This window comes from Cornus florida, unplaced genomic scaffold (assembly GCF_030987335.1).
Source record: "Cornus florida cultivar Cherokee Brave unplaced genomic scaffold, ASM3098733v1 CherokeeBrave_3.0.0_Hap2_Chr11, whole genome shotgun sequence".
Taxonomy (NCBI): domain Eukaryota; kingdom Viridiplantae; phylum Streptophyta; class Magnoliopsida; order Cornales; family Cornaceae; genus Cornus; species Cornus florida.
The window spans coordinates 108313324-108330458 of NW_026775581.1; the positions used below are offsets into that span (position 1 = coordinate 108313324).

General features: G+C 37.8%; 1 protein-coding gene across 1 annotated transcript; it reads left to right on the forward strand.

Moving 5' to 3' along the window:
* Positions 1–4275: 4275 nt before the first annotated feature.
* LOC132281817 (anthocyanidin 3-O-glucosyltransferase 5-like) lies at positions 4276–5996 on the forward strand. Its single transcript, XM_059783485.1, has one exon. It carries the CDS (start codon positions 4395–4397, stop codon positions 5994–5996), a length of 1602 nt encoding a protein of 533 aa, XP_059639468.1. The 5' UTR covers positions 4276–4394.
* The last annotated feature ends 11139 nt before the right edge of the window (positions 5997–17135 follow it).

Consider the following 17135-nt stretch of genomic DNA (forward strand, 5'->3'; position numbering starts at 1 on the left):
CACTTAGTGGGGTTCAGCTTCATACTGTACCTTTTGAGAGTATCAAAGACTTCCTGGAGGTGCTTCGGGTGGTCCTCTTTCAGTATACTCTTGACCACCATATCATCGATATAGGCTTCAACTGTGTTCCCCAGCAGATTATTGAAAATTTTATTGACAAGTCGCTGGTAGGTGGCTCCGGCATTCTTTAGGCCGAAGGGCATCACTCTGTAGCAGTAAGTGCCCGTCTCTGTAATGAAAGCGGTTTTCTCCTCATCTTCAGGATTCATGGGAATCTGATTGTAGCCGGAGTATGCATCGAGGAATGTGAGCCTCTCATAACCTGTCGTAGCATCCACCATTTGATCAATTTTGGGCAGAGGGAAGCTATCTTTTGGGCAAGCTTTGTTAAGGTTGGTATAATCTACGCATACCCTCCATTTCCCATTCTTCTTTTGAACGACTACTACATTTGAGAGCCACTGTGGGTACTGCACCTCTCGAATGAATCCTGCTTGTAATAGCTTATTTACTTCCTCGGCTATTATGCGATTCCGTTCAGGTGCGAACCGTCGGTGCCTCTGCTTGACCGGCCTGAATTTTGGGTTAACCCTCAAACTATGGCATGAGACCATAGGATCGATCCCCACCATGTCCGAGTGATCCCAGGCAAAGACATCTGAATTGCCCCGAATGACCCTGATCACTGCTTCCTTCTCTTCGGCTGTGCAAGATGAGCCAATGTAGGTGACCTTCTGAGGGTCTCCGAGGACTACCTCTATAGCTTCGAGGGACTCCTCGGTAGGTGCTTTAGCCTCGGCTTCTTCCTCTGCCTTGAGATACTTGGGCAGAGGATTTTGTAACTGCTATTTGATTGCGCCTTTGGGATTCGCCTCTAACTGAGGTGATTTCGACGCCTTTTTTGCTTCATGTAGCGTTAGCATGTAACATTCTTTTGCAGCCACCTGGTCTCCCCAGAGGTCGATGACTTCCCTGCCATCTGGGGATAAACACCTCATTACTTGATGAAGGGTAGAGTGGACTCCGTTCATACGATGGATCCAACCTCTCCCCATAATGAGGTTATAAGATGGGTGAATCTCTGTCACGACAAAGTTCTCCTTCAGAGTCCTCTTTGCTGCAGTAACGGATAGATCGATCACCCCAAGCGGATTCACCTTAGTACCATCAAATCCCATTAGGGGGCTGGAAGTTGGCCTGATGGACGATGGTGAAACCCCCAACTGATCAAAAGCTGTTTTTGTAATGATGTTGGCGCTACTTCCCGGATCTATCAGCACTCTCCTGATCATATAATTCGCTACCAGGAGGCTGATGACCAAGGGGTCCTCATGCGGGCGCTGGACTCTTGAAATCATTGTTACCGAATCCAATGTTGATGCTGCCTGGTGCAACCGTGTTTACAGAGGACAATCTTCGTAACTTATGAGCCTCTCTCAGCCTGGATCTGTACAACTCTTCAGACTCTTCATCATCCTCTGACCTTCCGTGTATAGCATGGATAACCTTTACCTGACCACCCTCTACCCGTCAAGGGTTAACCTCCCGAGGTTTTACGTGCTCCTTCGTAGCGAGATACTCCACCACTTCTCCTCTCGCTATCATGCTTTCTACCTGTCGCTGTAGGGACCTGCAGTCATTGGTGGTATGCCCATAATCTCTATGGTAGGCACAATGTTTGCTTTTGTCCCTCTGCTCCAAGGGTTGTTTCATGGGCTGAGGAGTTGCGAACCCCGTCTTATTCTCTTGGAATAGGCGCGCTAAGGTAGTACGGAGTGGGGTAAGCCTGTCCTCTGTCCTTCGCCTTTTCTCAGACGCTTGGGTGACTTGTGTGGCGGTATGAGGAACCTTCTGCATCCTTGTGCTCGCAGCTTTCTCTCGAGACTTGTTTTCTACTGTGACGAGGGTAGCGTGCTGTGCACGGTAGGCTACGTTTTCCTCCAACCGAATGTAGATTTGTGCCCTAACGTTCAAAGTTTGCATATCCGGGGGGGAATATTTGACCAAGGATGTGTGAAACTTGGTTCCCTGGATCATTGCCAACTTAAATGTTTCGATTGCCGTGGCAGGGTGGCAATCTGCTATCTCCGAGGCCTCCATGTTAAACCTGGATAAAAAATCTTGCAGAGTTTCTCCCTTCCTTTGCCTTATGGTGAAAAGGCTGGCGATACTTTTCTTCTGCTTCTTATTTCCGCAATACTAGGCTAAGAACATAGTGCATCAGGTCTCATAGTCAGAGATAGACTTGTGTGGCCTATTCTTGAACCATTCTAACGCTGCTCCGGTTACACTGGTAGGAAAAACCTTACACATCCACGGATCGTTATGATCATCCAGTGCCATCTTTTGCGCATAATGATCGAGATGCCGAGAGGGGTCTCCTGCCCCATCAAACTGGGTGAAGGATGGCATAGTGAACTTCTTCGGCCTCTCCACAAGGTACACCTCGTCAGTAAAGGGGGTCTTGACCAAGGAGTTCTTGTGCTCTCTAGCCATCTCAGCTGGTGTCTGAACTCTCAAGAGCTTCTTTTCGTCGAAGGCATCTTGTACGCGTGCGCCATCTGGAACGCCATTAGACCATACCGTAAGCCTATGGCTGGACTCGGCCTGTTTGTCCTGTGTGCGATGCGGGAGATTATCCGAAGCAACCACCTCGGACCTCGTCCCTTGCTTTTGCTGAACCTCATTAGGTCGAGTCCCGTTGGGTGGTGTCTCGTTGGCTGGAGGCTCGTGAACCGGAGGTAAATTCCGGGTGGGGGGTGGTGCCGCAGCATCGCCTGGTGGTGGTTGTGGCGTTAGCCTAGCCATGGCCGTGTGCAGCGTATGAGTCTGCTGCTGAAGCGCAGCTATCTGGGCGACACTCGTATCGTTTGCTTGCCGGAGTGTCTCAAATTGGTGCAAGAACTCTTCTCGCATCTTTTGCATCAATTCTATCTGTTGATTCATTGCTGACTCTCCGTTTGACATTCCAGACACGACTAAAGGATTTAATTTGAAGAGCAAGTGGGAATATATTTTTATACGGTTCCCACAGACGGCGCCAAAGTGTAGGTGCAGAATTTTGCTCAACCAATAATGATTGAGAAAAATAAAACAACTCACTCAACGAACAATGAAAATAAACAAGAACAGTATATAGAGAAGCGTAGAATTGCTTGATCCTTTTATTGGAGGTCTTAGCCTCTATTTATATACAAAAGATTGCAAAATTATGGTAGGACTCACGTTGCTTGCCCTCCAATTCTTTCTATATAAACATTCTTTTCTAATAAAGTTCTTTCCATTGTCGAATTTTCCATACATAAAACTTGCCTTATACAGAACTTCCTATCTCAGAGTTTTCCTTCTACAGTAAATCCTTCGACTGGTAGGACTTGTGCATTCTTGGGCTGGATATATTTTGATCCGGCTGGGCTTGAGTAACAGGCCGGATGTTAAATAGTCATAAGCTTGGCTGATGACTTCTTGATTCGGCCTTGATGGAAGTTGGAAGATAAATAACAATGGTCTTGGGCTGTAAATACCCTCAATTTGGGTTTGAGCATGATGGGCCTTATATGTCCTTGGAATGTAGATATGGATAGTGGTAACGTGTGCGTTTTTTATTGGGGGGAGTTTTTTTCCCTCCACACATACATACATACATACATATATATATATATATAATGAAAGATACACAATTTAATTATATATATACATATATTAAAGTTTCACAGTGATTCAAACTTTAATTGCCAATAAAGAATATTAAGATGAAATCCTAATACAATGATAGGATTTTTTATATTTATTTGTAAAAATATTAAAAAGATAGTACTTTCTAAATATTTAATTACTTTATATTTTAAAATAAGGCTCATTATATTTAACGCATAGACAGCCACGTAGACTCGTACTGACTCATTTAGTATCACTAGCTTCTTCCACCCACCTTATAATTATACCCATATATATATACACACATAGAGTTCTACATTATTATAAACCAAACAAACAAATTCAACGGAAATCTTATCAAACTGGAAATATTAATAACAACATGATGAATTTTCAGTACGTTACTTTCTACTTCTATTTTTTAATTTTCTGGAGATAGAAAATTGGTGATAGAAAATTGTTCTTAACTAAAATAATCTAACCATATATATATATATATATATATATATATACATAGAGTACTACATTATTATAAACCAAACAAACAAATTCAACGGAAATCTTATCAAACTGGAAATATTAATAACATGATGAATATTCAGTACGTTACTTTCTACTTCTATTTTTTAATTTTCTGGAGATAGAAAATTGGTGATAGAAAATTGTTCTTAACTAAAAAAATCTAACCCGCATGGTACACTGGCCGTTGTATCCATCGGGGCTACTACGAATGCCAAATGAATATTCCAAAAAATAAATATAATATACTATACACACACTTATTTATAAGTAGTTTTTTACAAAAGCTCAAGACAGTAAACTCATCTCTACATTCTGCTAAAAAAAAAAAAAATCATCTCTACATTCATCTCTCTCACATAGTTTCAACTATGGATAGCAAGCTCCATTTTGCTATACTATCAAGCCCCGGCATGGGCCACCTCATCCCCGTTCTCATGCTAGGCGAACGCCTGGTCACCCACCACGATGCCAACGTCACTATTCTCGTCGTCACAACCCATTCGTCACCACCACCACAATCTCAGCTTCTCAACCTCCCCACCGCCCCCAAATCTCTCCGCATCCTTCACCTACCTCCAGTCGACATCTCCGGCCTATTAGACCCCGCCGCCACAGTCGTCACCCAGCTTGCAGTGATGATGCGGGAGGCTCGCCCGGCCATCCGCTCCGCCATCTCCTCCATGAACAGCCGGCCCCACGCCCTCGTCGTCGACCTCTTCGGAACCGAGTCTTTAGAGATCGCCGACGAGTTCAACATGCCCAAGTACGTATACGTCCCCAGCACTGCGTGGTTCGTCGCTTTCGCTTGCTACTGTCACGTACTCGATAAGGAGGTGACGGGTGAGTATGTTGATCAGACCGAACCGCTGAGACTTCCCGGTTGCAGGCCGGTCCGACCGGAAGATGTTGTTGACCCCATGCTGGACCGGAATGATCAGACGTATCATGAGCACGTCCGGATTGGATTTGAGTACTCGCTGTCCGATGGGATTTTGGTGAACACGTGGGATGATCTGGAGCCTACAACGCTCAGATCTTTAAGAGAAGATGAAACCCTCCGGTCGGTTGTTAAGGTACCGGTTTATCCGGTTGGGCCGTTGAGGAGGCCGGTCGAATGTTCCGGTTCGCGGAGCGAGTTGTTGAAGTGGCTCGACTTGCAACCCAGTGAGTCAGTGATATATGTTTCGTTTGGGAGTGGGGGGACGTTGTCGGCTCAGCAAATGACTGAGCTGGCTTGGGGTTTGGAACTGAGCAGACAGAGATTTGTTTGGGTAGTGCGCGAACCCATCGAGGGTAGTACGGATGCGTCGTTTTTCAAATCAAGAAGCGATATTTCCGATAATACCATTGACTATCTGCCGGATGGGTTTTTGAACAGGACCCACAAAGTGGGAGTTGTGGTCCCACTTTGGGCCCCCCAAGTGGAGATCCTGAGCCATCCATCAGTAGGGGGGTTTGTATCGCACTGCGGTTGGAATTCAAGTTTGGAGAGCATAGTCCATGGGGTGCCTATGATTGCATGGCCACTCTATGCTGAGCAGAGACTGAATGCTGCTTTGCTGACGGAGGAGCTTGGCGTGGCGGTCCGGCCGAGGGTGCTGCCGACAAAGAAGGTGGTGGGAAGGGAGGAGATAGAGAGGATGGTGAGGACTGTGATGGAGTGCAAAGAAGGGAAGCTGATGAGAGAGAGAGTGAAAGAACTAAAATACAGTGCAGAGAAAGCTTTGAAGAAAGATGGATCCTCCTATAATTCACTCTGTGAGGTGATTAAGGATTGTGACATTAGACTAGAATCACATAAGGCCAAGGTTGGCTAGAAAACTACGTTAGGACTTGTGAGCCATGAAATTAAAGGGACGGTGAAAATGGATTGCAGATCACAGTTCTTGGCATATGTACGTGTCTTTTGTACTTTTGGCATGTAAAGAACCAAGTTTGATTGTTTTTGTAAGATTTTTTTTCGTCCAACATTACTACTCCATAGGTTATGCTTTCCTTCCTTCCTCAAAAAAATTAACTTAAGCTTGGATGGTCACGTGACTATTCTCTATTCATATATGTCTTGATTCTTTATACAAATGTGTGTGTATAACCATTATGATCATATTACCGTTCAAATATATATATACATATATATATATTGATCATATTATAATACAATATCCACGTGTATATGGATAACATTATGGAAATTAAATTGAGAATTAATGCGGGTTAAGTAATTGAGGTCAGGTGACACTCCATGAGGCAAGTTTACTTTAGGGTGCGGGTTGGGCACGAGTTTTGACCAAAATTTAAGTGTCACTTAATATTACCGTTCAAGAGTCATCAAATTTTAAATCAGACTTAAATTGAGCACGAGTTTTGACCAAAATTGTAGCTGCAAATACAATCCATTTACATCTCTCTGGGACCAAAGTTGATCTTCTTTTAGAAATTATTTATTAGCTGTAACGAGAGTTTTTTTATGTAGGAAGATCATTTATATATGTTGGGGTTTGCTAAACAAGTACCATATGATAATTATTATGAGATTGACCGTGACAATAAAATAATTGACTTTAAACTAATTCCTGCATCTTTTTCCTTGACATTAATTAACCAAGTCGGAATCACATCTTTTCAAGTTGACATTAACCAAGTTGGAATCACTTCTTTTAAATTATCATATGGTACTTGTTTAGCAAACCCCAACATATATGAATGGTCTTCCTACATATAAAATCTCTCATTAAAGCTAATAAATAATTTCCAGAAGAAGATCAACTTTGGTACTAGAGAGATGTAAATGGATTGTATCTGCCGCTACAATTTTGGTCAAAACTCGTGCTTGAATGCCAGCAAATGTGATGATTCTAGTCGCCCACAAAATTTGATCTAAATGCTTGAATTTATTTAATAATGTGTTTGTAATTAATTTGTCACAACAAGTTGTTGATCTCTCACAAAATTCGATTTAAATGCTTTAAAAATGAGGGGATGAGAATTGTTAGTCAACTAACCCCATTCGTTCTCACTCTATTATTTTTGCATTCGTACGTAAAGCCCGTCTATGTCTCTACATTAATATGAAATTAAGTTTATTGCATGGGAAACGTGGGAATGCATGTGCCACTTTGGAAGACCGAAACTTCTTCTTTTTCTTTTTATTGGATTAATTTCACTTATCTTTGTCGATATCTCATATAGACACTCTCTACTTTTCATAATTTTACTTACCATATTTGAGGTTCTTGTTTAGCAATTTGTTCCCAAGAAAATATCATTTTTATTTTTTATTTTTTTATGATACTATATTTTTTTTGTTATGTCAAGTGAGATTCTGGCATTGTACATCATTTCTAATTTTTTTTTTTAATATTATTTATTTCAATATATATATATACACACACACACACACATACATGATCTTTCTTGCAAATATTCTATTCTAATTCTATAATTTCCATATATTTTCCTTCCATTCCTAGAACTCTCCTTATATAAGAAAATATAATATATCTCTCTAAATTTAATATAATCTCTCTCTCTAATTTTTTTTTTTTTTTTTTTTTTTTTTCTCTCTAAAATTTCTCTGTGCTATTGATACTAAGTATCTCTCTCTAAAACAGAGCACCTGGAATCAGCAAACCCCAAAAAATTTCATAGTATTAATAGAGAGCTAGAGAGCATAATCGGGAAGATGTTACTTGACTCGATCAAAAAAATCTGCAATCCAATTCCAATCTTTTCAAAAAGATCAAGAGAAAAAATTAAGAGGTAGAAATCATAAAAAAAATAGAGAGGAAATTAGATAGAAAATTATTTATTGTATTTAGATGAGGCCATGTCAAAGCAATGTTAGGAAGTTTGGATCAATTTTATAAGTATTTTCATTTGTGTGGACTTGTTTATTTTTTATTTGCAATTTTTTACGCTTGCATGCTCTTTTTTCAAATTTTAACTTTAAGCACGAATACAAAATGTCATTAATTTTTTACTAGTTAAGCATTATTATCTCAATCTTTTATAGATAGTTGGATTTATTTACGGATATGGAATAAAAGATAAGGCTGGTGGGTGAATAGTTAAGCAGTGGGTTTATTTTATGGAGTATGTATAATTATACAGAGTATTGTTATGTTAGGGCAGACGAAGAATATTGAAAACATGAATTTAAAGTTACTTTTGACATTTTGTCTTCTTTTTTTTGTTTGGTTTTTTGTTAATGATAAAGTAAGATTAATTTAGTAATTTTACTGTTAAAATTACGATTTGTTCAAAGTAGAAGGATTTTTTAAATAATAAGAAATAATTACACATTTTATATATTATGAGGGGAGTTTTTTTTACACCTAACCCTAATAATAATAATAATAATAATAATAATAGCATCTTCGCCAGGACACCTGTCCCTACTCGAATAAGTCTGTCCTTTCCCTGCATACAAACAATGTCAAAATAGATATTATTTATTGACTTGATTCTTTAACCTTCAAGATGAAGAACACAAACTAAATCTAAGGGTTAATATGAAGACACGTAAAGATCGACGAGTTGATTTACCTACACTGCACAGACCAAATGGACGTCACCGTTTCTTTCTCCTTGTCCTCTAACTTTCTCTCTCTACACCCACCAAAGACACTGTTGCTCTCTCTCTCCTCCGATTCCAAACAGACATTAACGTAAACTTTCATACCCTAATTCCCTCGTCGGAATCCGCCATCAGATTCTTTTTTGTGTTTCTTCGCCGCCGGTCTACCAAGCCGTAGAACACGTTAATGTTATGAACTAGGTTCACCAAAAGTAGACAAAGAGTGGAAGAAGAAGATGACAGCGAGGACCAAAACTCGGTCAGAAATGACGAGCAGAAACACCACACACAACTGTTTGGTCTCGGCCTCTTGCTTTTGGGTTTTGTCGGGTACGGTGAGGGAAACATGGTGATGGTAGTCTGGATACAGACGGTTCAATCATCGGTTCAGATCGGGTTTCTGTAAAATTTCCGATTTTCTCTTGAAAACTTCCGGCGGTACAGAAAAGAGACAACTCTGAGACAATCCACAATTTGAGACCACTCAAGGGACTCCAAAAGATCGGTCTGTTAGAGACTTAGAATTAGAAGACGAAAAAGAAGACGATTTCGTTGGGGACTGGGCATTTGAGATTGTTGTTAGAGAGGCCTAATCGGGGCAATCGGCCAAGAGAAGCTATCGTTGATTTAATACCGCCGGGAAGTCATTGCCGTAGAGGTATACAAGTTTGAGATTAGAGCAATCAACAATTGGGTTAACAGTGCCATTGAGCGATTGTTGTGGGAATCGACAATTAATGCAGATGAGGAGAGAGAAACGGTGTAGTTACTGAAAAGTTAACGTCCGTTTGGTCCCAAAGGGTGCAATGTAGGTAAGTGAGTCCTCCTCTTAATATTAACCTCAGATTGAGTTTGGAGAGAACCACATGTAATATAAAAATTAGAGAAAAGTGCAAAAAAAAATCTCCTTGAGCTATTGAGGTTTTGCAACTAATTCCCTTGAATTACAAAAATCTCTCTGAATTATGATTTTATGGCAAGAAACCCCTTAAACTATTGATTTATTACATTTCGGTAGGTGACTTGGTCGGAAACATTTAAAGACAAATCTACCCTTATTTAAAACTATATCGTTTTGAGAGTTATGCTATAAACCAATCAAAATATGCCAACCTTCTCTTCAGAAAAAGAAAAAAAGAAAAAAGAACGGGCTAGCATCCACAGAAACCTTCCTTCCCCATCCCTTTCCTCTGACGCCCACCGCCGTCGCAGCCATCGTCTCCCCGCTTATACCGCCACCACATCTGAACCATAGTTGTCGCCACCACTTCTCCTCAACCACAGCCGCCGCCACCATCTCTTAACCACAGCGAGCCCCGCCTCCTCTACATAGCCATCTCCGCCGCCCCATGCGGCCACTGTCGTCAATTCCTCCAAAAACTCCGCAATGCCTCTGACATCCAAATCCTCATCACATCATCATCATCCGAGAACGAATCCCAAGATCCCCCAAAATTCAAACCCTTATCGTCAATCATCCCCAACCCATTTGGCCCTTTTGATCTCTTAGTCTACTTCTCAAGTCACATAATAATGGGTTATGGTTTTTGAGTGAAACTATTGATTCAAATCCTGGTAATTCTAGTAATTTGTGCAATGGGTTTTGCGAATTTTGATCTCTATTCATGCTCGGCTTGACTGTGGAGAAATCAGCTGGTGGAGACGATGACAGAGAGCTCAGATGGTGGAGCTCTGACCGGCGAGGTTGGTGGAGATAGACGGCAGGCAAGAATCGACTGGTTGTGGAGAGCTTAGCTGTTGGCTCGGCCGTGGAGAGCTTGGGGTGGTGAGCAGCGGGCTATGATGGTGAACTCGCGTTGCAGCTCACTGAAATCCAACTCAAACTCACAACCAGTCGGACACGAATATACATATGCGCGCAGAGGGAAGAGAGAGATGGGTTCGGTTTTTTTTTTTTTGTCTCCCCCAAAAGTATGCAAGGACTCAAACTCACACACACGCATATATATATATATATATATGTGCACAGAGAGAAGAGAGATAGATTTGGGTTGAGTGGCAACGAGTCGATTTTTCTGGAGTATGACGACAAACAGCGAGTTATATGGAGTTAGTATTTTTGGGAATTTTGGGAAATAGGTTTGGTCCAGAGAAGTTAGCAGTTGAAAACGGGTTGTGTGAACGGCGATTGGGTTGTACGCTTAGGCCATCGATTGGCGATTGACGGTGCCGACGATTAGGTTGTGCGACTGGCGACGACGATGATGGGTGCTAACGGCGGTACGTAGAGGATGGGCTTGGGGAAAAGCTTGGAGATGGCTGCGGTTGTGGTTGTTGGGGAGATGCGGCAACTGTGGTTATTGGGGAAAGGCGGCGGCTGTTGTTGGCGTCGGTGTGATGGCGGTGGCTGTGGATAAGAAGCGATGACGGCGTGGGTATATTGGGTTGCTCTGTTTTTTCTTGAAACATAGAGATTGAAAGCTCAAATTTCTACATTACCTATATCAAATTGCTGGGGGAAGCAAAATTTGTTGATCTGAAAATTTACCATTGTCCAAACAATCCATACAAGAACATGAGCTATATATATATATGTATGTATATATATATATATGTATGTATATATATACACAGAGGAAGGGAGAGAGGAGATGAGAGCTATATTCATCTGCTGAGTCCCGTTTTTTTTTTTTTTTTTCATTCAGGCCATATTCTGAAGAAGATCAACAGTATAAGGTGTGTTTGGGGTGTATGAAAGGGATGTGGATTTAATATTTTAAATAAGGGGTATTAGTGTTTTTTCAAGGTCACGAGGGCATTAATGTCATTACAATTATAGTGTATGTCATATGACCATCACGTGATCACTTTAACGGTGAAATCCGACCAGAACAGTGACGGATGGGGCTATCTGCAACAAAAATGCATAGTTTAGGGGGTTAGTTGCAATTTTAGTAGTTCAGGGGGTTAATTGCTGATTCTTAAATAGTTCAGAGAGGTTTTTTGCACTTTTCTCTAAAAATTAAGGTAAAGTACAATAACATACCTTAAGTTTGGTGTAACGACCCGGATTTCTCAACCCGGTGCGTTAGTGATGAACCGGAAGTTGACCTGATAATGGACCCGAAATGCGGAAGCGAAAGAAACCAAATGACCTCAAGAGATGTACGTTATCCCTAGGGCCCCAAAATGACTTTCCATGAAGCCACGGAACTCAAATGAGCCAAGCAAATGAAGCAAGAATGCCTAACCCGAAAAGAGATGAACTAAGTAAGGGCAAAATGGTCATTTCTCACTGAAAAGGGTGCCACCGTACACACCATTGGAAAAACAACGAAAAATGAACAAAATTAGACTCAAGAATCGTCTGATTCTGAGTCCGGGCAGAAAAGATATGAAATTCCAACACCCGATGCGAAAGTTATGAAGCAATGACTTAACATTTTCCAATATTTTCATAATAAACTTTGAAAACAAAAGTGCACTCTTTTCAATGTATTTAACATGTATGAGATGAGACCAGAGGCCAATGACATATATCTCGTCGTTACATTTGAGATAAGAACGAACATATACAAGTTGTTTTATTTGTTGACAATGACATTTCATTGTGAGATTTGTAATCAAAACAGAATCTTAAAATATAACCTTAACTCTTTTATTAATTTTAATTGTAAAATATTAAAATAATTAAATAATTAAATTACCTTTTTAATCTTTCTTAGGGTAAAGTACAGTCACACCCCCTGAGGTTTTGCAAAAGGACACTTAGAGGAAATTTATCTGTTTTTTTGACAAAGATACCACCTGAAAGTTCAAAAATTGACAAAGACACCCCTTTACATGAAAAATTGACTAAATTACCCTTTGACCGTTTATGAGATTTTTTTAACTTTACAATTTAATAAATTGGATTAATCTACCTTCATGAACAATTTATGCATAAAAAAAAAATTTATATTGTTCACTTTTTTTTTTTTTTTTTTTTGTTATTTACTTTATAAATGTCCCAACTTCTTAAAAATTAATACGTCTAAAATGATTTTTTGATCCAATACATTATTTCAAACAGGTACCATCTTAACTTTATGCATACCTTTTTTTTTTTTCCATTTGTTTTTTTATTATTATTTTTTTTCCTTTTATGTTAGGAAATGCATAATATTTAATATATAATTTAAGATGCATAAAGTTATACTGGTACCATATTTTTTATTTTTAAGGAAAAAAGATTGGTTTAATTTTTTTAGATGAAAGAATTAAGCATCTTAATTTAAAAAAAAAAAAGAAAAAAAAAAGAAGTAATAACAAAATATAATTTATTTGAAATATATGTATTGAATCAAAAAATCATTTTAGACGTTTACATTTTCAAGAAGTTGGGACATTTATAAAGTAAATTAAAAAAAAAAAAAAAAAGGTAAACAATATAAAGTTTTATTTTTTTTACTTTTTTTTATGCATAAATTATTCATGAGGGTAGATTGGTCTAATTTATTAAATTGTAAAGTTGAAAAAGTCTCCTAAAAGGTCAAAGAGTAATTTAGTCAAATTTTCATGTAAATGGGTGTCTTTGTCCATTTTTGAACCTTTAGTGGCTGTCTTTGTCTAAAAAACAGATAAGTTTCCTCTGAATGTCCTTTTGCCAAACCTCAGGGGGGTGTGGCTGTACTTTACCCTTATATATATATATATACACACACACACATAACCACACACCAGTCACAATCACTGCAACCACTACCCACCGAAGAAAACGCTGATGAAGAGCTCTACAATTGCCACCATTTATTTTCCCCTCCATCAATACCGCCCATCTAAAACTGCCGATAAAGTAAGAAAAAGAGAATCGTGAATTAGAGATGCGCACCGAAAAAGAGCCGAATAGGAGCTCTACCACTGCTACCTCCTCAGCCTTGCAGGTGACGCTTATTGGAGCATACTCATCTGAACCTTGTTGCCTCTGCCGTCCGATATATGGTCATTGTGATACCCCCGAATTTTTGAATGCGGGTTGGCCATGCCCACGCCCGAATACCCGAGGATATCAAAACAAATTGATAATAAACGAACACAGAGTACCAAAAGAATAAAGAAGAATAAATAAAATGCTGACAAGAAACTAAAATGATAATCTAATAATAAACCTCATAATATATTTCCATTAATTAATAAACTCTTTTGATACAACTGATCCTCCAAAATACAACTCAGGAATCCATACTGTGTGGACTCCTAGAAAATCCAAACTAAACAAATGACAGTAATCTAAAACAGGAAACTGAATAATAAAGGAACTCCTATGTAGCATCGGAAGAATGAAGTAGACTGATCCCCGCTCAACACGAACAAACTCTACTCGTGACGAACACCTGAAAAATAATGGTGGGTCAGGCCCACAAACAAGTTCTACTCTACTACAGTCCAAGCAGAGATCCGATACACGTATACATCCTAGTCAATCCAACAGTAACTAGTAGTCCGTATATATATATATACACACTAAAGGAACCTCACTAGACTATAGGGTTGTCTCAACCTGAATAGTAGGTAACATGCAAAACGCACATATAGTGGGCATGAGTACCTAGACCTACCAGGGTACACAACTACACTATATCTAGCTACACATCTCTAGCGATATACGCACCCTAACCACTGATTCTGACACTCAAGCTCATATCATGGCACCATACTTATATATATAAAATCTAGTAACCATCCTATCCAGTATAAATTAATCTTCCATAAGTCATTCAACTTGTTCAGCTGACCTGACTTGAATATAAGTAGGACTTAACATTTTAGTTAATCCATTCCCTTATATAATAAATTAATCCTCTATAAATCATTCAACTTGTTCAGCTGACCTGACTTAAATATAAGTAGGACTTAACATTTTAGTTAATCCATTCCCTTATATAAAATAGGTAGGACTTAACTGATAAGTTAATCCGTCCCTAGAATGCCACCGTCCCATACCGGTGCATTAAACCACACAATCCAACAATTGATGTAATAATTAAAGAAATACATCAAACATTTCAGAAATAACTATGATAATATGATATCAAGTTATCACATAATATGAATGACTTATTATTTATTTAAGCTCCTATATCATATGTCCTACACAAACTGAATCTTATACATGATGATATTTTATTATATCGTCAAATAAGCATTCTCTATATCCAATTCATCCTACACATTTAATCTCAATTGCTAAAGCATTTTAAAAGATTAAATCCATTCGTTTGTTTAAACATTTAAATAGCAAGTATCGTTATGATTGAGTGTATTTAAATTTATTTAAACCCAAACTTAGTCCTTATTTAATGTTCAAGAATCCTAGGCATGTTTCTACGTTCCATCATTCCACAGATATGAAAAATACATAATTCAAACATGTAAAAATTCACACCAGAAATCAAATCAAAATCATGCATTTTTTAATTTATAACACAAGAACAGATATGAACCAATTTCATAAAAACCTATACTTTAATCCAATTAAACATGCATAATTATTTAATTTTATGTGTTTAATAAATCCTGGAATTTCCTAGGCATGTACAGAAACACGAATCAAAGGGAAAGAGATAGAAGAAGAACTTGCCTTAAACTTTCGGATTGAAAGTTAAACTTCTTCTTCCTTGATCTTCTCTCTAAAGGGTTTTCTTCTCATTCCTTCCTCTTTCTCCTTCTCTCTCTAACCCTCTCTCTATAGAATATATTACGTGATATATTTTCACTCCTTTTTCAACCTATAGTTGTATATTTATAGGCTAAATAATAACCCTATTCCTTTTTCCAATCCAAGTCAACTTAATAAAGAAAAATAAAAAATGAAAATATTAAAAAGGTAACTTAAAATATGTTACGTATATAATTTATGTATATCCTTATTAATTAAATAAAATATATACATTAGATTATTTATTAATACTAAAGTTACCATAATATTAAAAGGTAACTTAAAATATGTTACGTATATAATCTATCTATATCCTCATTAAATAAATAAAATATATACATCAGATTATTTATTTATACTAAAGTTACCATAATATTAAAAAGTAACTTAAAATATGTTACGTATATAATATATCTGTATCCTCATTAAATAAATAAAATATATACATCAGATTATTTATTTATACTAAAGTTACCATAATATTAAAAAGGTAACTTCAAACATGTTACGTATAAAATATATGTATATCCTTATTATATAAATATATAAAATATATACATCAGATTATTTATTAATACTAAAGTTACTATAATATTAAAAAATTACTTTCCTTTTTATATATATGTATATACATATATATTTATATATATACATATACAACTATCCATGGGTAATTATCCATACCCATCCAACCTCCTATCCAAGTAGTTCATGGGACCTAATTAGTTAGCCCATTACCACTAACCATAACCATAAAATAAAATAAAATAAAACATTTAATCATTTAATTTACAATTAATTACAATTAATCAAATACATTATTTAAGCACACAATCTAATTAAACAAATAATACAAATAACACCTAGACAAAATACAAATAACACATAGATAAGTAGCCAATTAATCAAGTAACACTTAATTCAATTAAACACATAAACAATTAGTCAAATAATCAATTAAACAATTAAAAAAAATACAATAAAAATAAATAACTAAATACCGAGACTATCCTTTTAAAATTAGGGGTATTACATTCTTCCCCCCTAACAAAAGGAATTCCGTCCTCGGAATTCGCCCTTACTTCTTTCCATTATTCTTCCATTATGCTTGGAAACTGTGAGCGAAAAATATCCTTCTATTCCCAAGTAGACGCAACCTCACTATAAGGGCTCCACTTAACTCCAATATACCAAGTGGTAGACAGGGTTCCTATATTTTAAGAAACACAATAATCATACGATGCGTAGGTTGTATCAAATAACAACGTAATCCTCCCATGTCGACAAGGGAATGATCTACATACCTCCAAGTGCCATAGAATATACGCACAAACTCCTATGCACCCAGAGCTAATAATTTGGTAACGCTAATTCAGAGGCGACTGCCTCAATTGCAAAACACAATTTTCTAAAAGTCAATGTAATAAGTAAAATTTACCTTTCTCCAAAAATCGCCTTCTTCCTACATAGAAAACAGAACGAGTAAACTACTCCCTGATAGAAAAACTCTAGTATACGAGTTCAACTATTTACAACATCCTACTGTTGTTTCCCAACCGCGCGCAGTTCAATATAAAGGGAAGTATCTATTTTCAACATATTTTTAAATGAAGTCGAGGTCTAATTGTACAACCCTTACTTCCATTTCCAACCAACAAATGAGAGGTATACATTGTGAAAGATACAAAACTTCCAAAGTTGTCACACTAATCTCCTTATGCC

What these genes read in the sequence shown, in the direction of transcription:
- LOC132281817 (XM_059783485.1), top strand. Translation starts at nt 4,395, where the DNA reads ATGAATATTCCAAAAAATAAATATAATATACTATACACACACTTATTT.